We start from the raw sequence: 24,837 nt of genomic DNA, 5'->3' as shown, positions 1-24,837 counted from the left end.
ATTTTTGAACTACCCTAATGTACTAACACAAGTGAAGCAAATCACTGTAATAAACAATTAATGTAAATGTAGCATATCTAATTTTCAATAGCGAGGAGCCAATGCCTTACATCAAGTGAAAGAACTGCAAAATTAACAATTGTGACATCTGTATCACAAAAATAAAGTTAATTGCTAAAATAATCTGAACTAAAAACTTATGAAACCTAAACTTTTTCAATTATTGCCTTCTACCCCTCCAATCCATTGAACTCAAAGCGCTTTTAGACTTTCCCTGTAAAAAAATAATGCATCTTTTAGCTTCACATATTTCCCCTGTTTGTTGCTCATAAAACAGGGGTGCTCACCCCCCAAGTTCAATGGCACCCCCCCCCCCCCAATATTTCTGAATGCCTTAGCGCTTTTTTTTTTAATTTTTAACCCTCTTTTTTTATTTATTTTTTTTGCCCATTTATTTATTTTTAATTATTATTGTTTTGAAAGAAAAGTGTGCTCGCTCCCCAATAAAATACACACACACAGATGAAAATAATAAAGTAAAATAATGTGAGTAAATAATTTGAATAAAAATAAAGTAAAATAAATAATTAAAAAATCTCCCCCAAAAATTTTGATGGCGCAACTTGCGCCATAATCACTCTTGTGGGCACCCTGTCATAAAGTTAAATTTTAAGCATTGATCAGAAACTTCTCTGATGTGCAATTTTTTTTTTAATCGGATTACTTTTATTTTGAAAGAAAGAAGGGCATTGGAAGTCTTTAAAGATCACTACCAAAATACTAAAAGATTAGCAATACTTCTGTAAAAAATAAACTTTCTAAGTTTAAAATTGTCTAATGAACTAAATTTACAGAACAAAAATGTTTAGAATAATACGATTTCATTAATTAATTTAAAGAAATAATATAAAATATGAAAAGATTATTGCAGCTCATTAAAAACTTCAGTCGCACTCGCAGACAAAACAATGTGCTGTGCATCATAACAACTTCAGAACTGCTGACGTAAACAAGCAGCATTTAAACAGAGCCCGCTCAAACGAGGAAGAAAAGAAGTACCTTACGAATGGGAAGGGAATGGCGGCGAAAAAAACAAGGCTGAATTTTTTTTTTTTTTTTTTGACGTCATAGACGGGCCATGTAATTTTTCATTTTCCCTGACATTTCCCTGATTTTCGGCCATTTTCATTTTCCCTGACAATTACAGGTTTTCCCGGTGTGTGGCAACCCTGTATATGTCCTAATTATATATAATTCTAATAATCCTAATGATGATCCCCTATATAATCCTAATTACAGGGTTCGTACTCAATTTCAGAAATAAAATGAAGGAGTTTTGAAGGAGTAAAATGAGATTTTGAAGGAGTGCTAATGGGCTGTCCAGAAATGATGTGATGATATCACATTTTTTTCAACACATTTGACCCCTTCCTCCTTTGTCACAAAGTGCCACACTTCAACTTACTCCTCTTGTCACATGTCATAATTTTTACAAACATATTGTTATACTAACAGTGAGATGTCCCTTTTTGTCACCCTCTCTCTTCCCCTTGTCACAATTTCATTAACCTGTCTCCCCCTCAAGGTATGACATCACTTGTGGATGACCCTTTTTACAATATCATAACTGCGATTTACTAAACAATTTTTTTTTAACACAATCACTTAATAAAGTACATCTGTTTCTGTCTTTTTAAATATTTAAATAATAATTAGACAAACTGACTTTTGCTGCTGAGAGTGTGGTGGAGCAATAATCATAAAACTTGAAAAAAATGCCAAGCAGCAATTAAACATGTATTACTTCACTTATGAAATGTCTTAGTCATTTAATATTTTCACCTTCAACTTTTATGACTTCTATGATCAATTTGTAAATCACTCCTTGATGAAAAAAATAAATATATGAAATTACTACATTAAAATCGCCCTTATACCTATCGACCCTTAAGTTGTCGATCGTTGAAGTATTTTAAGTTACTGTCATAGAGATTTATGTAGTCTTGAATGAAAAAAAAGAAGGAGTTTTGAAGGAGTTAAAACACAAATGAAGGAGTTTGAAGGGCTCTTCAAAAACAATTTCCAAAGGAAGGAGTATTGGAGGAGTTTTGAAGGAGCGTACGCACCCTGTAATTATATATATAAAAATTTTATTGTGGGTGCCCCTTTGTTGTGGAGGCCCCGGGGCTGTAGCCCCGCCTGCCCTCCCCTAAATCCGGCCCTGCTTGGATTACTTTTAGTATGTGAACGATGAATTTTCTAACTGGCTTTTTCCGGAGCTGGGGCCGGGAATTCCGAGATACAAATGTCTCATGTGAACAAGACTATTGTGACCACAAACCCTTGACTGCCAATTTCATTCCACATTTGAACTGGTTCCAATATGCCCATAAAAGAAATTATCTTAAGAATCGACTGTTCTAAAGGATTAAACTTCATCATCTTACAAAATGAGTATTTTTGAAGCAAAAGTGATAATTGATTAAATGGTAGAATATCTTACGACGTGGAAGCTACTCAAAAGAAAAAAAATGAGACGGGATGCTCAGACAAGCAAAAAATGCTAATATTTTCAATCAATTTTTTGAATTTACTAGTTAATCCATTTAGTACCTGAGTTCTGGGGCTTGCTCCCCCACGAGGACTTTGTGTTGTTGTTTGAGTAGCTGTTGAAGGGATGTCAACATTCAAAACTGTAACACATTCAGGAGTTGTTGTTACCGCACGAGATATTTCCTTGCTTTTCTGAAATAGAGAAAAGTAAATACGTATAATAAATATACACATGAAATACACCGCCAGCTAGTCAATTCCAGCCGAGGACTGCAGTTTTGTGAGCACTCATCAGCCCGGCATAGGAGTGACTGAGCTTGAGGTGGAAAATCTCTTAAGGAATCCAAGAGTGCCAAATAAACTGGTAGCTTATACAGAATTAGCACTGACCAGACAAGTGACCGAAGCACTGGTTTGGTTCAACTGGAATACTGAAGGCAATGCAGGTATATTCAGGCTATAGCTCCCCCCCCCCCTCCCCCGAGTCAAAAATTTCATCTTTTACACACCTAAATTCAAATTAAACAAGATTCTAAACAATGCACTGAAATTCATATCTTTTTAACTGCTCATAAATGCAATATTTTTTAATTTTTTTGCAAAAAAAAACCCCGGGAATTTTTCAAGAAGCTTTTGTCGGTTCACAGGTCATAAAAGGTTGAGAAACACTGCAATTAGAGGAAACGACTTCCAATCCGCATTCTTTTAAATCCACAATTTAATTGAACTTGCAAATAATTCAAAAAGGAATTACTTATTTATTTTACATTGTAAATTCAAATTATTTTCTGAATTAATGGAATGCATTTTAAGGAGTAACAGAAAGAAAATAAATACTCACAAATTTTGGTATTTTGTTTTTCTGTACAGCTTTTCTAGCCTTGGCAGCAGCTGCTTGGGCTTGATGAATTCGTTCTAGACAGTTAAATAACAAATAAATAATGAACAAGTAATAATGAACACATAACTGCTTACAAGTATTTTTAAAAAATTAAATTATTTTGGTGAAGTTTATTGCAAAGAGTTGATCAATTTAATCCATTGTAAAATACAAAAAATTAGGTAAAAAGCTACTTTGAGAGAGATGAGCAAAAAAAAAAAAAAAAATCACCGAAAAATACATTTTTTTTAAAAATCTAAGATGAAAAGAACATAAGCTATAATGACTAGTGTAGAAGATAATCAAATTATTTTTAACAACAAATAATAGTTATAATTGAATTGATGAGACCAAAAACCAGTCATTTTCTGGGTTTCACTAAAAGAGACCGACAGGTTTTTGAAGACGTTGATTCAATCAAAGCATTCCTTTTAAATAAAAAGATAAAGCATTTTTTAAACAAATTCTTAGCAAAAACAAGCATCAAATAAAGATTACCGAATTCTTCCTCAGTCCTATGGCGATGCAGATAAATCCACAATTTTCTATTTACATCATATTTCACACATGGATCTTTTTCATAATGCAAACGATCAAGAGCCCCACTAACAACAGTGTGTATCTAAAATTAAAATTGAATAGTTCAAAATGTCAAGTCTATGTAATGTAATAAAACCAGATTACATGCCGAGCGATGTAAAAAGAAAAAAAAAAAAAACAGACGAAGGTACTGTACATACACATAACATACCTTGCATATGATTGCAACTGCAATATAATCAAACTTATGGCTGTAATTACATTTTTTCAGCATATACAAATACAATATCTCCGAAAGACTAAAACAAAAGTCGACCGTCTTGTCTAGTGGTCAGACTGCTGTTGGGGAGGTTCTGGGTTTGAATCCCAATTCGGGCATAGGTGTACTTTCTCTCTCCCAACTTTCTTTGTGTGAATGTGTTGTGCTCTGAACGGTTGCCTACCCAATAAATGGGTCCGTGAGGCATGCATGTACTGTGGAAGCAGTACTGTGGAAGCCGGACTTTACACCAAATTACAGTACAGTTGAAAAAGTGAAGCAGCACACCCCAAATTGCCAGCCTAGATGGCACAAAACAACAACTAAAACAAAAGCTCTTAATAGTCTGTAAATAGTTAGAGAGTGAAAGAGTATAAGTGTTATAAAAATTGAGTAGTGCGCAGTATGAAAGTAAGACAAAATTTCATGTACTTACTCTTCAACACATGAAAAGAAGCATCTTTTAAAATAAAAGAAACTGAATTCAACTCATTTTAACATAATAGATTTTATAAAATAGGTGTAAGAAAGAGAAAAATTTAACTATGTATTTTATACATTAGGTGCCATGTTTAAATTTAATGATAAACAAGTTCCACAATATTTTTACTTTTGGTGACACACATTTGTTCCAAAAAAAAAGTTTGGATTTGTCAATGGGTTCAGTTGGTGCAAAGATAATGATTTCAAACCACCGAAGTCTATTAATAACTAATAACTTATCTGGGAATGTTCTAGGTTTTAGTGCACTAACTATTAAAAGAAACGCTTGGGCTATAACATTAAAATACCTGCTGATCACTTGCTTGAGCTAAATATTGAGAATCTTTCAAAAGTTCACATATGTCAGCACGCGTTCCTTCCCCATTGGGAAGTCTTGCAGCAGAATCTCGAACTAAAATAAGAAAAGCGTTCATTAAATAGATCTCTTATTTTAGAATTTGCTGTATACAGAAATTGTATGAAAGAACTCATGTAACTAGAAATGCAAAAATAAATTCATGTGACTGAAAAATGGAGTAAAATATAATTAGTATTATCAGGGTTGCCAACCTTGGAGAAACAATATGAGGAGTATCTGAGGTGATTTTGAGGAGCATTTTGAAAGTTCGCGAAGCAACTCGATATTTTTCATAAAATTCAGTAAAAAAATCAAAACCACTTACCTAAAATTGTTTTTGAGCTTTGACAATAATTTTAAGCACTAGCATAGAAATAAAAACAGCTTTAAAATATTTGTCATTCTTGAAAACTTTTTTGGCCGTGAAATACAGAGCAAAATAACTTTTTTGTAGAGCTGCATAGTTTTGCTATGTGCGTGTAGCAACTCTGCAGGATGCGGAGCAGTTGGCAACCCAGTATTACGATTTACTTTACTATTTTATAAATTCATGCCTCCATTAAACCTTTCTATGCTCCTGAGGGGGGAACGCCCCCCCCCCCCCAGGTTGAGAACCGCTGATCTAAGCTCTCCAATTTATTTTCCTCTGAAAAATATAGAGTAGCCTCTATGTTTTGTGTTCTTTTTCAGTAAAGGTTACGCACATGCATCAGCATAAAATATTTTGGCTTTCTTTCGTGTGATGCTATACTGTGTCCATTGGCACCGTTCTGTTAACTCGTGGAGATACTTGTCAGAGTTATTTTTTCTGAGACAAAACAAGTTGCATGATCTTGCAATCATGTCTCTTGCTAGTCTCACTTGGTCTGCCAGATCCTTTTCTCAAATTCAAACTGTAAGATTATAATAAAACTTTTCAAACAGTAGCTATGCTTACTTCCCCTATTTTTAAATGTTTGAGAAACTGTTGAACTATTAGCTTTAAAACCACATATTTTGTAAATCTCATCTTTGGAAAGTTCAATGCTCTGTAGCATCTTTACAATTGAAACAACTTAAAGTAATTTAGCTTTTTGGGTAGTTCAAATATATTACTTAATGAATGAATATGTAAGTGATTTAGTAAATGATTGAATGAGTAATTGAAATGAAATATTTCACTTTGCCATTTGTGCCCTTGTGAAAAATATTAAAAATACAAATAAGCTAAATATTCACTAAATAAAAACGACCCTAAATATTAGAAGGTCCCGATTAATATTTATGATGTTAATAACAAGAATTTTATCACATTTGGTAGCATCAAAATATTTTTTGACTTAAAACAAAATATTAAAATTGGAGTATCTATTTTTGAAAATTGCTTGTATTATCATATGCTTTGATTTTCAGACATAATTTTTTCTTGACTGGAATAGACTACATATGCTACTACATAGTTAAAATACTAAAAGATAAGTGGTACTAAAAGGGTAACTATTTCACAACTTAACTTTGTCCCACATTCCCCTACTTTCAAATGTGTATTTGCATTTATGAGAGTGTATTTTTTTGTTTTTATTTGAATCCGAAGTTTTTTATTTAAATTTACACCCTGACTTAATTATTTTGTTCTTCGTAATATGAAATATATACTGAATTGATAAAATATTATTCTAAAACCATCTGTGGCTTTATATTTATGAGATGCACAGTGCAATGCACATTACAATGCGTTTTTGAAAAGCAGAGAACAACAAAACAGAAAAAATAAAGCAATAACAACTGAAGTGGTATAATTAAAAATAAAAAAGTTTTACTCAGATTGGTAAATAAAATTTCCTACCTAAAGATAGAATTGTCACAAATGGAGGCCTATCTGACGTCAATAATGAATGTTCTCTCGCTTTATTAATGCCACTTTCTTTTCCATAAACACCTTTAACAGGACCCACAACAGCTTCATATCCATGAACTTTGAATGTAAATGCTTTGTGCGGATTTTGGTATCGAATGCATTCCTAAAATAAAACAATAGTCATAAATGAATATAATTAATATAATTAAAAACTAAACTTGATTAAATTTTCAACCAATAAAATAATTCATACGAACAGATAAACAACTAACTTGTTCTCTGTAAATTTTTTTCTCCTCATCAGCAGTAGGTCTTACAATCCACCCAGTTGTGCTGCAGGAATAAAAATATATTCAATAAGAAAATTGTTTTCTAATCTGCTTGGTTAGGATAATGAAAAATACAACATAAGGTAAATACAACGTAAGGTTTTACAGAGTATGGGTAAAACCAAAGAAAAAATGCATTTTTGTAGTACTTTCACAAAAAAAGTTTATCAATTGTGTCTCTTCTTAAATGTACACAGGAGCCCCTGACCTTTCAAAGAAAATAAAGAAATAATGATTTTTGGTTGAATAAAATATGACTAGATACATTTCTAGAGATATTTTTTGGATAATTTCCAGGAAATTTACCTCCCTCTTTTTTTTTTATTTTAAATACGTTAATGAGTAGCTAAAGTAATTTTGGTTATTAAAAGCACTTGATATTCTCTTGATTGCAAGCATAAGCATTTGAATACCAGCTTGCATTTGCGAAAAGGGTACGAGAAAAGTAGGGGGAAAAGCACCAACATATATAACTCTGATTGCACAATTTCCTTGTACTCCTGACGAAAAAAAAGTTGCCATATTTGGCTATTTATCAAAATCTTTTGGCATTTGGCTCTTAGTAAAATTTTGCCTAATGCTTTATGCACAACAAATAAATTTGGTTGATAGATCAAGAGCTTTAAATGGCATGCACGGCTTCCTTTCAAAGTTATTACATTTATGCATAAAAGTTGTTAAAACACTATTTTTAAGAAATAGTGAGAAGAAAGCTAAGCCAGACTTTTTGCCCACCTCATGATTGTTGGCGGGAAGGAGTTTACGAACAAATCTACTTCAAAGCTAGAATTTTTTAAATCAAGTACTGAAGAAACAAGTTTGCTTAATGAAGCTTCATTGTTTGCTTACAATTTTGCAAGCAAAATGTACATGAAGTAATTGTTTTTTGCAGTTTGTCGAGCACCAACAACAGCGAGGTAAACTATAACCATTCGTTCAATCGAAAAAAGCATGATAAATGGCATATTCAAACTTGGTAAAAATGTAATTGATTTTTTTTTTGCTCCAAAAAACAAATAGATAAAATAAAATAAAATAAAGGAAAATCAACTAACACTCTTGGTGGTGGTGGGGAGCCTTGTGATGTTTCTAATATGTCTGAAGATACATCATCTTTGCTTTCAAGCCACTGCTGGCAAAGATCAAACATCTGTTCATCAGAATCTCTTCCCGACCCAATCCACTGCCACTGTTGTTGTTTCTCTTTATAATCCAAAAAAGGTACAAATGTGTCCGGCAAGATGCCTGAAAATTAGAGTAATTAAATAAAGCTCCTGTGGCAGAACAAGCATACATTGAAATCAACTCGAAACTTGAAAGTATTTAATTTTAACAAAAATGAAAATAGTATATAACAGAATTTATCATACATATGACAAAGGTAGTAAAACAATAGGATTGGTTATTTTGCAGGCAAAATGGTATTTTCGCAAGGACAGTTTCATTTTAATAAAATAAACAATGAGTACTCACTAATCAGATCTCCTGCCAAAAATTTCAGAGCTGAAGTCACAAGATCAGACCAAGATTCTTGAAAGTTTAACCATTCGAATAAAGCTGCTGTAGGTCCACCTTGCCAATTTTTTACTTTTTCCTCAAGCTGTAATAAAACAACAAATGAACTCTCCTCTGACAAATCTAGATCAATTTAACTTCAAGTGACAAAAACCAATACACACTGAAAATGCAATATTTATTTCACCTTCTATGATGTATCACACAAATTTACAACAGACTCACACACTAAGCATTTCAAATAATATAATGCTAACTGAACACATGAAATTCTCATACTTTAGGTCATGTTTTAACAGGTGCATACTTCACAAATAAATAAGAGTAGTCTGAATGATAATAATTAGAAATTATAAAAAATTTTAGCATAGCCTAAGTTTAAAAACTTTTACTGCTATAAGAAGAAATCATCAAAATCATTATTTAGACAAAACCGACGTCATCTATAAGCGGATATTGTACAGTGGTTGGGAACTAAAAACTGAGGGGTTTGTTTTTGGTTGGTGGACCATCTAACCGGAACATCTGCCTAGCACCCCAGAGCCATCAGCCTTGTAAACTGAGATGGGCACGGTAGAATTTGGCCCCTTTGGGCTGCTGTGCCACTGAGTTGACTTTAGCATAGCGACACTTATTTGCATTAATGAAAAACACAATTTATTTATGAGCACCAATTATGTGTAGTTCTTAACAAAGTTAGAATTTATTTTCAGATTTAACCATCTGTGCATGTTTTGAGCTCAAATAGGTTTTATTTCAGGTATTAAACATTTTTCTTTATCAACAATTGCAATGATGACAATGACAATGTATTTATATGAAATTAACTATGAGTGGTTAATCACAGTAGAATTTTTTTAGATTTAACTATTTCTGAGAGGCTAATGAAATGCATCAAGAATTCAGGAATGCCCTGCATAAAGCTTACTAAACAAAACAAAACCTTTTAATTGCTTATCCTCCCCCCCTCACACTTATATTATGATTTTTTTAGAGACATAAGCAATACAAAAACAACTACTCTAACTACTTTTTGTTGATCCAACATAAAACTAACGTAATCAAGCAATAAAACGTATGAAAGCAAATATTAAGTACAGTACTTTAATGCAAGAATTAATGCAAGAAAAATAATATTTAGCACTGTTAAAACCTACTTTTACAGCAGATAATTTTTGTTCAACAGATTCACAAAATATGTCTCGCAATAGGGCAAAGAAGCATGTTGGATACTGGTGAACTTCAGAATTTGGAGATGACAACCTAAATAAATAAATAAATAATTAAAAATACACACACGCACAAACATATATGTAATACATAAATGAAAATTGAATGAAAAATTCTGGCAAGCTTTTTAATTTACTATCTCTGTAATTAGAATTGCACAGAATAGCTTACATTTCCATCAAGCATATTAATGAAGGGATACCTCTACAAACTCACAGGATATACCTGAAGGTACACTTTTAGATGCATCTTTTGGAACAGTATAAAATATCTATCTTCAAGTTATTTTATACATTTGTGATTTAAATCCCCCCCCCCCCTCCCCAAAATTTCAGAAGAAAAACAAAATTAATAAAATGTAATTCCACACAAAGAAAATTAGCAGAATAGCTTACTTTTACTTCAATATACAGTACAACCCTGATTTAACGATTGTCAAGGCATTAGAAAAAGTTATCGTTAAATCGAGGAGCATAGACATTCAATGCAATGAAATCCGGACCAATAAGGTGTACCATTAAATTGAGGAAATCGTTAAATTGGGTATCGTTAAATCGAAGTTATTCTACACTGATGAAAAGTTGTAAGAAATTTTACCTGTTAGCCTGTTGTATGTTATCATGAATTTGAGAGTCTTCACAATCATCTAGTATAATCAATGGATCAGTTTGAACTTCAGTCTCTTGGACAGATGGAGAGGTATTGTCTAACATCACTTCTGGTCCACTACTATTGAATGACGACTCTTCTCTGGGAAATATATTTGAAAAAGATGTGGACGATTCACCTTCAACAGAATCATGTAAAAATACTGAGTTTGCATGTTTTTCTGAGTTCTCCGAGCATGTTCGTTTTTTCTTTAGCAGATTTTCAGCTACAGTGAAAAGCAGCGAATTATTAATGAACCAAAAAAAAATACATATGCTCTAAACATTACAGTAAATTTCAAACGCTAAAATTTCACAGCTAAAAAATACAAAAACTATTTCCCCATTCAATACTTTGTCCAGAGGAACCTATGAAAATTAGTACAGTGACCTCTCACTTATACGTGACCAAAGGGGACAACAAAATTTTCACTGCACAAGTGAGAGTCGCTCATATGTGAAAATCCCGAAAATAAGCTTAACTGCAATAAGTTAACATCAGTTATAGTAATACTAATAGTACACTACTAATACTAATGAATAAATACACACATAATTTACGTTTATGCATTGTAATTTAATATGTAAAATTTGAAGTTGTACGTTTTGTCATTTTTAATACACTATACAGGACGTAAGCAAATTCCCCTAAAACCTAAAAAATGTTGCGTTATCAGAGCTATAGTCTAGTTCTACGAGGAACAAAGAAATCCCCGATTGGCTATGTCAATTCTTACTACTTGACCATGACTTTTAGTGACGTCTACCTTTTCGTATGTAATCCGTTCTCCCCTCTCAATGTCAAACACCCCCAATTACACACTTGTGCGAAAAAGAATGCATTCTTTGAAGAATCCGAATGATGGAATAAAGGAGTGTGAATGCATTCCAAGAGATAGAACAAGAAGGCAGCAAATCTTCCAACAAGCAAAACGTAAATACGCGATTTAACTAAAACTTGAAAAAATTTTATTGTGCATAAGTGAAAGGTGCATTTTAGGTTTCGTATATAAATGAACAAGAGTTAACATTGTTTTCCTATATTGCTGGCTGGGCCCGTGAGAAAAATGCGCATAAGTAAAAACGCGTATAACAGAGGTCTCGTTATAAGCGAGAGATCAGTGTACATTAATCAATACATTCCTCTCATTGAAATATTCCATGTAGCATACAATATTTTTTTATAGACATTTGGTTGACATTGCAAGTATAAGCTAATACAGGGGTCCCCAACTCTTTTTTTTTTTCTAATCTAAGAACACATTCTAAAATACCGGCAAGACAGTGGGCATCGAAGATTTTTCTTTTTTTCTAAAATTAATTAATAGTTGGAAAATACAGCTTAACCTTGAAAATTTTTGTTAATACATTTGTGTAAAAGGAATAATTATACAACAATGCATACAAAATCCACATAACTTTCTTTTATTAAAAATAAAATAAATATGATTTTTGTCATTTCATTGGCAATTGATTCATAATGAGTAGGAATGATCACATTCCTGTAAGTAAAGTAGCATTTCTTCTTGAAGAGTTTACTGAAAAGGAGAGGTATGGACATGAATTTAAATTGTTGTACGATCGCATTACCTCTGCAAAGGTAACCTAACTCACACATAGATCTGTTATCCTTCCTCATTTTAGTGAACTTCATAAGAAGTAAAAAGTCTCAAGCGCAGGCTTCATTTTAACAGGTGTATTGTACAGGAAATTAAGTTAGTCAAGATTTGCCAGGGGGTAAGAAGATATTGGTCGAATTTTGCTTTGCTTTTATCAATGTTACACGCCATTTCTACTTTTGTATGGATAATAATATGTGCAAACTTTCACATAGCACTTTCTTTTCGTTCTTTTTTTTGAAACAATTTTTTTTTATCCATGTCGTACAGCAGCAGGTACACGCAAGACTATCAGTGGGCACAACGGTGCCCTACAAGCATAGAATTGGAGACCACTGTACTAATACTTGCAACTGAATATATGAAACATTTTTGCATAAAACTGACCTGAATTTGAAAATTTAATGCCTCCCGCCACGAAATTCAACTATCTTTTACGAGCAGTATGGTTAATTTGCACCATAATCTTAAAAATTATGCAAGTGAAATAGCAGTACAGGTTGTCTAATACAAAATAGCTCTGTTAGGATCCTGACAACGTGACTGCTACATGCAACAAACCGACAGCTTATAAATTTTAAAAATTAAAAATAAATAAGTAAATAGTAAAAAATCTACAGTAGCTTTTAAATAATTTAAGAATAAAATATACAGCAACATTTGACACAACAGAAAATTAAAAATAAGCTACTTATAAAATTAATCATCATAATATTTACAGACATAAATGATTTTCAAAACTTACAGCCTCTGTTATTTGGACGTTTATTTAGATTGGATCTTGAAGTAATTTCTTTCAAATCTATATGCGAGATAACAAGCTCAGGGTGATCCTAAATATAAAAAATATATATATTAAAATATTTTCAAAAGGAATTTCTTACATATGGAATATCTCCACACTATTTTACTAATTAAACTGATCCAAGTAATAATAATAATAACTTTTAAAAATTACATTTTTATAGCTTTCAGTTTTTAAACTCTAAGCACCAGTTTAACATCAAGTGAATTTCTATTCTTTGTAAAAAAAAATAAATAAATAAATAAATAAATAAAAAATGACCATTTTAGTTACATTTTTCATTCATTAAAACAATTAAACTCATTTTTTGTCACATGATTAAATGTTTCACAAACTCTAACATTTGGCCTCTCAAAAATCAAAGTTTTTCTGAAAAGGCTTTAAAGTATTGAAAAAAATCAGGCAAAATCAAAAAATTACCTACTCATTAAAGCAACAACACAGGATCTATTTACTTATAAGTAGTTAACTGATTAGACTGAAGTAACTCTCCACAAACTAGAAAATCATCTGCCAAGGTTTGACGGGTAAAAATTGCTTCTACATTTGAACGAAGCAATTGCCTGTTTGGTGATAATTTGATAGTTGAAATTTTAAGCCTAATTCCAGCGAATTAACACTAAGCTCCAGTAGACAGCATTCGTTGTTGACTACTTCTTAGTGTGTGTTTCTTCATTCTCCTAAAATGAGTCTTACCAGTAAAACAATTAAGTTACCTGATCCAGATCAACTTTGTCAAAATAAAGCAGTTTCCTGCCATGACTAACATTACCAAAAAATATTATCAAATTATCATGCTATGGCGCAAGTTTCACCCTTCCCGACATCAAGAGCGTTATTCAATCAATAAGTTTGCTATTATATATAAGAGGATGAGAGTGTTTTGCAATGATTCCAAATAGAGTAATGGCACCGGCAGCAAGACAAGGGTCCAGCAACAGACAGTCATAAGTTTGGATTTAAATAGTAAGAATTTTACCTAGGTAAAACTGATGTTGCCGTGACCCATGAATAAGGTGCAGACATCTATTATTTATCAGAGTGAATTTTATGAGCCAGTTGGTATTCACAAGGCAATGGTGGAATTGTATGAACAGTCACCACGAGTTCAGTTCGTGTTTCATGGTCATTTGAATTTAATAAGACTTTAGATCAAAATACATTAAAAGGGTCAGAAACTTGAGTTAACCTGAGAGCGATGGCTTAAGCATGGCTGTTACTAGTGCCGTTACCCTACGCAATCAAAAATTTTGTTTGAATTTCCTTAATTCTTTATACTGAGATGGTGCAAGAAAAATGTTGTTGCGGCATCCAAGAAGTCAAGCCAGAAGTTTTGTCATATGCTGTCATACTTTTATTGAATAAAAAAAATTCTTCTGATAGATTATACAATCAACTAAAACAATAAAAATGCTTAGCTTTGTAGGAAAAGATTAAAACAAAAAGATAATGCATGAACAGTGATTAATTTGCAGGGTTCACCTGATTGTGGTTCCTTGTAACTCCGGAAACAAGGTTTGTGGGCATCCACAACCTCATTCTTTGAATTGCACAAGCTCATTTCTTAGCATTGAAAAAAGTGTTCTTAGTAACTCCAACACGTGTGTTAGAAATTTTAAATTTTTTATGTTGTGTTATTGTTTTTAAATAAACATTCACTAACTTTGTTAAATGAGGTTTATGTTGCAAATTTAAAAAAGGTTGAAGAATTTCTTGCATAATGATTTAATTTCAAGCAAAAATAAAATATCAAACAGGTAAAAGATAATTAAAGTTTAGAAAACGAAAATTAAAAAAAAAATTGCAGACAAGTGTTTTGAAGTTTCTAGGAACTCTCTTTTCAACGCAAAAAAGAAGCAAGAGCAAAGAAGCAGAACTTGTGGATGCAGGGGCGCACCCAGGATTAAACTAAAGGGGGGGGGGGGCTAATTTCTGGCAACCTACGGATCTTATCCCTTTCATGTCCAGAGGTTATTGAATTAAATTTTAAAAATTGCGATTTTTCTCTAAAACTTCAGGATTTTTTTTTTTTTTTTTCAGAAATTATATTATAAAGCTTTTTTGATTGTTTCAGGCTGGAAAACACAATGTCACTAAACGGAAAAAATTGGGTAATAATCTTCAGGAAATAAATCACTTTAAAATTTTACTGAAATGAATTTTTGAAAATGCATCTTTCGAAACGCCCAGGGTTTTATTTGAATAGGAGCTTCATTTAAATTTTATGTGAATTTATGCATGTTATTGAAATTGTAATTATGACAGAAAATAAATGGTGAATACTATTGTACATTATGCTCCAGTGCTTTTGTTAGTAAGTTTTAAGTCCGACAGAAATATCCTAAAACAAAATATTTCTATGTTATAGATACCAAATTATTGACACTCAGAATATTTCAGGATTTATAAAGTAAACCAAAAACGATACTTTGCTCAATGATTTCATTTCATATAAAAGACAAAAAGCAAGAAAAACAGTTACTAGAATTGAACTAGTAAGAATTTTTTTTAAAGGTTTTATTGACCAATCACAGAAATAAACAACATTCTTATCTACTTTGATAAAAGCAACTAAAAGTGTTACTGTAATTGAAAGAAAATATGTTTTTACACGCCTGTCAAATTAAAAGTTTACAGAAATACTAAATAGCATCAATAATAATTTGTACATAATCTCAAAATTGCAAAACGAAAATTAGGCTTATTCAGAAAAAAAAAATATATATATATATGTATATATATATATATATATATATATATATATATATATATATATATATATATATATATATATATATATATATATATGGCAAGTAAATTATTTAGCACAAAGGAAACAAGCAACAAAAGTTTGGAAGATTACGAATAATAGCAAAACTACAAAACAAAATCTAGCCTCCTCGAGGATTTTTTTAGAATCGAAATGACAGCTTTACTGTTGACATCAATTTCTCGATGAATGTTCAAGCTTGTCAAACCATTGAGTCTGTTTTCGCCCATCGTGTTCCTGAGATACGTTTTTACACGGCGCAGCGTAGAAAAAGATCGTTCGGCCGTACTTGTGGACACGGAAAGAGTAGAAAAAATTTTCAATAAAATATAAACATTAGGGAATAAAACCTTATCGCAAATGTTTAAAGCATCAATTGCGTTCTTGGGAGAAACAGACTTTGATTTAAAGCTGTCATACCAAAGCTGTATTTCAACCTTCAGCGCATTGCTGCTTTTGCTTTGAATATCATTTTTGTACAATTCACATGACTTAAGAAATTGTGCTTCTCTTTCACATTCCTGATCATTAGCATTTTCTCTTTCATTTAATCTGTTAGGGGGTAGCAAACATAGGAAACTTGTTAAAATTTCTTTGTGTTTCATGAACCGATTTTCTAATGAAGATCTAAAGGAGTCTATCCAGGGAATAAAAATTGCTCTTTTATAATAAGCTTCCACCGTTTCTGCTGGTGGGTTGCTGCGATTTTTTTGTCTGCACACTATTCTTGGCATTGTAATCGTTGTGCCCAGATGCTCAGCGGCTTTTGCAACTTCCTCAAACAATAATTTAAATTCTTCATCGACATTTTCTCGGAGCGATTTAATCCGATGAGTAACAAGCTCAGCAAAACTAATTGCTGAGAGCAAATCTTCATTGGTCCCCTGCAGCTTTTTACTTAATTGGATTGTGTATCCAAGCAACTTTTCTGAGGAATATAACGATATTATGAAGTCACTTTGGCTAATAGTGTTCAAAAGAATTGCAGCTCCCGAAGAGGCTTCTTGGTCACTCCAGTGCTTTATGTCATCGAGAGCAACAGCTACAGGCTGAATCAGCTGCGTCATAACAAGCACTGCATCATGTCTCTGAACCCATCTTGTTGGGCAAAGTTGCTGCAGTTTTTGCTTGCTTTGGTCACTCTCTAAGGCTTGAATTTTGTTCTGAAGAACATTTTGCCTCTTTGGTGTATTAAAAAAGCTCCATAGCTTTTCAATGACACCAAAACAGTTTCTGATTGAAGTTATCTCCGAGGCCTTCGTCAGAGCTAGATTCAAAGAGTGAGAAGCGAAGTGAACGTAGAGCGCTGTTGGATGAAGCTCTTGAATATAGTCTTGCACACCTTTGAATTTCTTGCTCATAGCAGCAGCTCCGTCGTAGCCTTGGCAACGTAGATTATTGATATTTATGGAGCTTTCTTCTAGACCTCTAATGAGTGTTTTTGCTAAGTCGTGCCCTGTCGTTGAGCTCAAGGGCATGAACTTTAAGAAATTCTCGCATATGGTGAGTTTTTTGGAACCTCTAACGGTTACATAGCGTAAACAAAATGAAAACTGCTCTGTAGTTGAGATATCAGTTGTTTCATCTGCAAGGATGCTAAAAAACTTGGATTTATTTACTTGTTCAGCTATTGTTTTAGTAATTATTTCAGTGCATGCTTCCAATACCTGGTTTTGGAAATTCCAACTAATATAAGTGGCAATTTTTCCACAAGACAGGAAGTGATTTTTTAATACTTCATCTCCAGCTTCAATTCTGGCTCGTAGTAGTTCTCTAAAATTACCTTCATTTTCTGGAACACAGTGGATGAAAGGTATATGACAAAAGCAGCAAGAGGAAACAACAAACAGATTCACTAGAAAAATATAACAGTAACCAAACAACCAACCAAAAATATTAAACCACCAAAAAATGAATAAAAATGTGAAAAACCTTTGAAAGTTTTTCCGTGGGTACAGAAGATATCTGGTGGTAAGGTAAGCCTGATAAAGGTAAAGCATAATCAAACAGTATCAACAACCCTGAACCAGGAGAAAGAAGAAAAAACAGAATAAAGGAGAAATATCGGGAAAAGAATGAAAAAAAAAAATAAAAAAAACAATAATAATAATAAAAATAACTAGAAATATAGGACACAATTATTCAAAGAAAAAAATTGTAAATGTGGACAAAAAAAAACCTGAAACGTGTATGCAATTTTTTGCAAATGTGTGCACTTTTTATACTGTTTAATTATCTTTTATATTTCAACACAAAGGCATTTATTTATTTATTACAGAACAAGTTTTAATAAAAGGGAACGATTGAATGCAATGATGCAGTCAGTAGCAATCTTTGCAACTTAGGCAAATATTTGATTATAATAAAACACATCAAGGAACTAAGGAAAAATAAACGCATGGCATAACACATACTGGATCAAGCACTGTTCTCAATCTGTGTGTAGATAGCATTTCTCGATATCTTTCTTCTGAAACTTCGAACATATCTATCAAATGATTGAAAAAATGTCCTGAACCTAAAATACAGCAAAGATAAATTACACTGCATATAAAACTTGTAAAAGAATCACTGCAAAAGTCCATAATTTTCAATATTTCTATCAATAGTAGGAGGGAGAAAGATATATATATATATATATATATATATATATATATATATATATATATATATATATATATATATTTGTGATTGCTCGAAACAACCCACCAGTCTTTTTTTTTAATTTAAAAAAAAAATCATATCTTTCTTTTTTTAAGAAATACAAATAGCATACCTAATTTTATACTGCAGTCAAACTTTCTCATAAAGGCCCCTGATTTGAAAAGAACCCGGATTCAATAAGAAAAATCAGCAATTCTTTGTTGAAAACAAGTCATGAGAAATAGCTGAATCTTAACGAACAAAGCGTAAATATAGCAAAACGCATTGATTGTGACTTATAAAATTTCTATTGAATTCCACCTTCTAATTTAGATGGTCCTTCCCTGGAGGATTCTAAAGTCAACTGTCACCCGCCTAGGGGGTGAGGTGACACCCTAAGTGGAATTGCAAGTTTTTAAAAAATATGAAGCTAAAATGCATTTTCAAGACTACAAATTTGAAAATTTTATGGGGGGACAACCCCCAAACCCCCGAATTCTATTTGTTTTTTCGTACATTAGCCCACTTAAAATTTCCTTACAACACAAATAAAGTTTCTAAAAATTGCATTAATTTCACGTTTCCATTTTTTTTTCTTTTGTGTCTGTAGGGGGGGGGGACGACATCACAAATTACTGCACCAGGTGACACCCATGCTAGGTACTCCCCTGGGCTTAGTGCAGAAGTTCCCAAACTGGGTGCCGAAGGAAGAGGCGAGTGATGCCTTGAAATGCCCATGGTTTCAATATACAGTGGAACCTCAATAACTCAACAACCTGAAGGAACATGAAAAAGTACATAATAAAATCACTAATATTATTTGAATACCTTGTGAGGAATAAATCCATAATTTATTCCTCACAGAGAGATAAAATTTCTTGTCAGTCAAGTCTGTCAAATATTAAAAAAAAAAAAAAAAAAGACAGCTCACACTTGTTTGAAAAACATGTCATGCATGGTGCCTTCTTTTGATAAAAGACCCCTTTGGGTACATTTACTCTACTCTTTTCTAGAACCTTTTAGAATTGCATTAACAGCACAGAGTGTGGTGGCTGACTCTCCTGGATAAAGATTGGAATTCTCTCAAGGAGCTTTCCAGAAAAGGATTGACTGACCAAGAAAGTGAAGTGTAAAATTTCTTAGAAAGGGTCAATATGAAAGAATGTTGGTAGCAAATACTGGACTGGAATAGAAATCGGATGTTGACTTATAGGGGTTCCTGCAAATGTATGTCAAGTTAGAGAGGTTTTGGCCCATTGAAATTAGCATTGGGCCAACCACAAGAGAAATAAAAGTCGACGGATAGTTTACTGGGGTAGTCAAGTTACCCACATGTCGAGCTACCAAAGATTCACTGCATTCATTTATAATAGAGATATGCTAGGGTGACGTGAGAAAATCCTGATTCTTCAAAGGATACTGCAAATCGAAAAAGTTTGAGAATATCCGGCTTAGTGGAAAAAAGTCTAATTTGGATAAATAAGGTAATAAACAATTAAAGATAAACTGTTTCATATACGTAAAGAAATAATTGACCAAGGAATAATAACTTACTGGGATGCCCAGGAAGAGATGATATAGTTGAAGTTACTCTTGCAAATTCAGGACTTGATAAAGTTTCATTTATATGCACCTGTTTTTTGTACTTTTTGGAAACTTTTGGAAGACTGCACTCTGAAATTAAGTGTAATTATAAATATCCCACCGTAAAAAAAACTATTAGTATGTTACAGAATGAATAAGAGATAAAAAAAAAAGAAAAATATTTAAAAAGACTAGTAATAAATGCTCTTCCCTATTCAAATATCAATAAAAAAAATCTACAACTGTTTCATTAACGCTAATTTTTCTGTTTCATTAATGCTAATTTTTTTGTGTGAGATTACAACACGGAATTTAAAAAAAAAAAAATTAGTTCCCATTCTAACATTATCTAACATATCTCATTTATTGTATTACCTATTTTACATTACCTTTTTATTCTTGTACTTTTATGCCTAAACATCTTATAATGCCCTTGACAGAAATTGTCAAAGTATTTCATTTATTTGTTTATTTACCATAGTTTTTACTTCCTTATACAAAGTAAATAACATATTGTAATCACGAAAAAATTTTACTCAAACTTTGGCCTAAATTTTTATTTTACTCAGCCCCTAATGAATGTTGACTAGTATTTCAGCACATTGCATAGGTATATCCGAATATGGTCCGAAACATCCATTTTGATCATTCCTGAATTGACTATCACGTCTATATGTGCATACGTCTCAATAAAATTAATAGTAAAAAAGAAAAACTTTTTTCTTTTTTAATCTGTAGTTTGCCATTATATTATTATGAAGACTACATTTAAAAAAAAATATTAAAAGGGCAACTTTTTAGTACACAGAGACTAAATTCAATACAAATCACAAAATTTTTAGTACGTTTAAATATTCCTTCAAAATTTAGTCACAGCTTGTTTAAAATATGCTAAGTTGCTTATTATTTTTCTTTCGTAAGAGAAAACAAATTTTTTTCCCCTCCAATTTTAGTTTGACAATATATCTACCTCAGAGCCAGAAGGTTGTAAGTCCAAAACTTGCAATTTTCTGTTTATTAGTGCATTGTATGTAGAAGTCTATCCCGCACTGAGACATGTGAAAGTAATTCTTTTTAAAAAATTCTTTTCAATTTCGTACCAAGATAAAAAGAGCGTACGTCACATCCTTTGCATGCGCCAGAAAAAAGTTTTTCCTCTCCAGTGGCATACTGAAGGGGGGCGGGGGGGGGGGGGGGGGGGGGGGGCGGGGGTCCGCCCCAGGCCCCGCTTTGACATAGGCCCCTAAATTTCAATTTTTGGTTTTCACCAATATTGTCGCATATCTTGGTTTGAATGCTTAAACAAGTTGGCTTAATAAATCATAATTTTTTTAAAGAACAAATATTTGTTCACAGTGACTCCTCTTCGGGATCAATGGAGGGTATATGATACCCAGGCCTCGCTTTGACATAGGCCCCAAAATTCCAATTCGTTTTCTTTTTCGCCAGACCTGCCTTATGTCATGGTTTAGATAAATAAAAAGTTGTCTTTTTATGTAGAATGAATTTTTTCTCAGTGCCTCTTGCCTAAACAAAGAGAGGGCAAACTATGTCCCACAGGCCCCGCTTTGACATAGGCCCCGAAATTGTATCTTATTTTTTTCCAATAGACCTGTCATATACATCATGATTAGAAATATTAATCAGTTACCTATATATGCGAGTATATATCATAAATTTTGTTAAATATGACTTTTTTTTCACAGTGACCCGTCCTAGTGTACAAAGGCACATGCGTGCTTGAGCCACGAATTTAATGGGGGCCACAAATTTTTAAATTAACCAAACCTATAAAAATCGTTTGCTTTTATTTCGTTAAGTGCTTTCAGCAAAGTTTTATGCATTTTTTTTCAAACAATTTATATATATATAAAAAAAAAAAAACGAATGCATAACAGATGCACGTTTATAATTTTTAATCATTACAGTATACAGCTAAAATATCTGTTTTATAATTTGTTTTGTGTATTAAGACTACGATGGTCTAGTCTTAATTCATACACTATTTTTGAAACCAAATTCAAACATATAACCAAGAAAATCCATTCCTAAATGAGCAGTTGTCTATCCTTTGTGGCGTTGGAAGAATCGGCCAGATAAATTTTTCTTTTCACCAGCTGCACTTCTGTGGTTTTAAGTTTCGTCTCCTGCCCGAAGCTATAACTTCTAAGAGCAAATCGGATGGACCCCTTCTGACTCAAGCAAAGGGAGCTTCCTTTTTGCTATGCCCCTTTCGACAGCATAAAACTGTTTAATTGGTCAATCCTTCGGGACTTTTGACCTTGACTGCATAATACCTCTTCCCGTCCATTCCATACTCGATTGCAAGCTTACTTGACTATGGAGAAATGAGCTGCGGCCAAGTGAAAGAAATAGTTCCTAGCACTTGGTCTGATAATCAGGGGAAATTCCGCTCTTCGCTTTAGAAATCGGTTCTATATTTTGAATGCCCTCATTTCTACACATGCATAAAAGGTCAGTAAAATGTAGTTACTAATATTCTTAAAAAATATTTCAATTCATGGGTACTAATTGAATTTTGTCTCAGTACGGGAGCCTGTAACCCACACTGAGCGCGTCCCCAGGTGGCGGATAGGGGAGTACCTCCACAGGATCACCCTGTGGGTGGTAGGAGGGAAATAAAATACCTCCCGCGGTCCAAACAGGCAGAAGTCCAACCTCTTCGGAGGCAATGGCACCCCCTTTCCAATGAATAGTGCAAATAATAGTGCAACCGATCATGTTACTGCGTCCGGGGTAGCCGACGCGCCAAGAGCTGATGTCCGGGCACTTGGTGAGAAGTATGCGACGAGGACACTCAATATTCCACAACTCAATATAAATGGCACGCAGAAAAAGATGGATGAACTTTCAGACATAATTCATCAAAACAATATTCATGTCGCCTGCCTTCAGGAAACCAGACTAAACCCTAACCTCTTGCTCAGAATCAAAGGATACACCATTTTAAACAAAAGTCTAAAGAAATTGAACATCCTCCGCAAACTCTGCGGCACCAACTGGGGCTCAAGATCATCCACGTTAAAAAGTACCTACTGCACCGTCATCAGGCCAGTACTCCAGTACTGTTCCCCCATTTGGGCACATGCATCTGAATCTGCCAAAGAGACTTTAGACTCAGTCCAATATAGAGCTTCCAAAATCATCATTGGTGCAGTATCCTCTGCTAATAACACCAAGATTGAACTCGAAAGTGGTCTTGTTTCCCTCGAGAACAGACGGAAACTTGCTACTGTAAAGTTCACAAATAAAATCAGAAGCCACAATAAAGCCCACATTGCCCACAGAGCCTTCAACGCTTGGACAGGCACATCAAGGCTTCAGAGATCATCAACGCTGCAGTTAGACAGGGATATCAGAAGAGCCATTGGTCTTGCCCATTCCTCCCTGGACATAACTCAAGAACCACTCTCTACTTTTAGACCTCCAAAGAGTACTAAAATCAATACCTACCTACTTGAACCATGCTCTAAGAAGGAACCAAATCAAATGTTATTACAGAAAGGCGAAGACACTATTCGTTCACTTGCAAAAGAAAACAGTGTATTAATCTACACAGATGGTTCCTCTGACATTGACTGTAATAGAGGTGGCGCAGGAATCTCCATCATTTATCCCTCAGGAAAAAATGTCAAGCTTAAAATACCCACTGGCCAAATCGCCTCAAACTTTACTAGCGAACTTGTTGCTATTAAAGAGGCTCTTGCTCATTGTCTTTCTTCCCCTACTCCTGAAGACCTAATAGAAGAAATCGTGATTTTTTCCGACTCAAAATCAGCACTTGAAGCCATACGTAACGGTATGACAAGACTGACACAAGAAATAAATTTTTTTCTCCACTCACTCAAGACAACCTGCATTCTCCAGTGGATCCCAGCTCATGTCGGAATCGAGGGAAATGAGTGTGCAGATGCCCTTGCAAAGGAGGCACGCGACCAAGACCAACCACTAACAGCCACCTTCAAAGACGTTAATGCTGTAGCCAGGCGAAGGATCTATAATCAGCTTTTCAGCAAGGCAACAATCCCTGACCTCCACTGCCCAAGAAACCTCTCTTCTACAATAGCTAGGCTACGTACTGGACATTTCAAGGGCATGAAGATTCTGCCAAATAATATTAAATCCTATCCCATCTGCAAGCACTGTCCCTATTCACAACTAACCCCAGACCATGTCTTTAATTGCCAAGCCATCATTCGCTCCCTCCTCCAACTTGGAGCACCACCACATGAAATCCTTTACAGTCATCGGGCTCCAGAATTAGCGGATCTTGTTTTTAAGACTTTTGGAGCCATTTAAACCTTTCGCACTCTGCACTTCTTTGGACACGACAACAACAACAACAATTGAATTTTGTAATGAAGAATTGCAACTTCTATACAACCAGATTAGAATTAGCTGCTTTAATTTGTTTCATATGTTTTTAAATATATACTTGGATGTTCAGATGCAATAAATTTTTAAGATACAATATAATTTTAACACTTTTTTCTGTTTTTGATATTTTCTGACAAAGCACAATTTTATTAAAAATATAGTATTTACTTAAGTTCACTTAAAACCATGTGTTTTACTGTGGTATTTACAATAGTGTCCGAAATCAAACCAACACTACCTGAAATATGTAAAAATGTACCACTTAAAGTAATTACTGTAATATATGGTACGTACATATAGTTTGAGAAACTTCAGTTTCAATACCAGATAGGCCCCATTTCGAGTAGCGCCCCAGGCCCCCATCCCTCTTGGTACGCCACTGTTCCT

The 24,837-nt window shown here is 33.4% G+C and overlaps 1 protein-coding gene across 1 annotated transcript in view; it reads right to left on the bottom strand.

Moving 5' to 3' along the window:
* The window catches only part of LOC129229423 (nuclear factor related to kappa-B-binding protein-like), a 52,954-nt gene that overhangs the window by 14,462 nt on the left and 13,655 nt on the right, over positions 1-24,837 (bottom strand). Inside the window, exons 8-20 of the mRNA XM_054863728.1 lie at positions 20,023-20,142; positions 18,240-18,343; positions 12,996-13,083; positions 10,582-10,858; positions 9,912-10,017; positions 8,713-8,839; positions 8,295-8,484; positions 7,183-7,243; positions 6,899-7,073; positions 5,024-5,127; positions 3,932-4,055; positions 3,395-3,468; positions 2,614-2,745 (exon numbers count right to left, since the gene is read on the bottom strand). Of these exons, the coding sequence (XP_054719703.1) occupies positions 2,614-2,745; positions 3,395-3,468; positions 3,932-4,055; positions 5,024-5,127; positions 6,899-7,073; positions 7,183-7,243; positions 8,295-8,484; positions 8,713-8,839; positions 9,912-10,017; positions 10,582-10,858; positions 12,996-13,083; positions 18,240-18,343; positions 20,023-20,142 (1,682 nt within the window). The remainder of the gene's footprint in view (positions 1-2,613; positions 2,746-3,394; positions 3,469-3,931; positions 4,056-5,023; positions 5,128-6,898; positions 7,074-7,182; positions 7,244-8,294; positions 8,485-8,712; positions 8,840-9,911; positions 10,018-10,581; positions 10,859-12,995; positions 13,084-18,239; positions 18,344-20,022; positions 20,143-24,837) is intronic.

This window comes from Uloborus diversus, chromosome 9 (genome assembly GCF_026930045.1).
Source record: "Uloborus diversus isolate 005 chromosome 9, Udiv.v.3.1, whole genome shotgun sequence".
Taxonomy (NCBI): Eukaryota; Metazoa; Arthropoda; class Arachnida; order Araneae; family Uloboridae; genus Uloborus; species Uloborus diversus.
The sequence above is the reverse complement of the archived record's forward strand: the minus strand, read 5'-3'. Positions and strand labels throughout refer to the sequence as shown.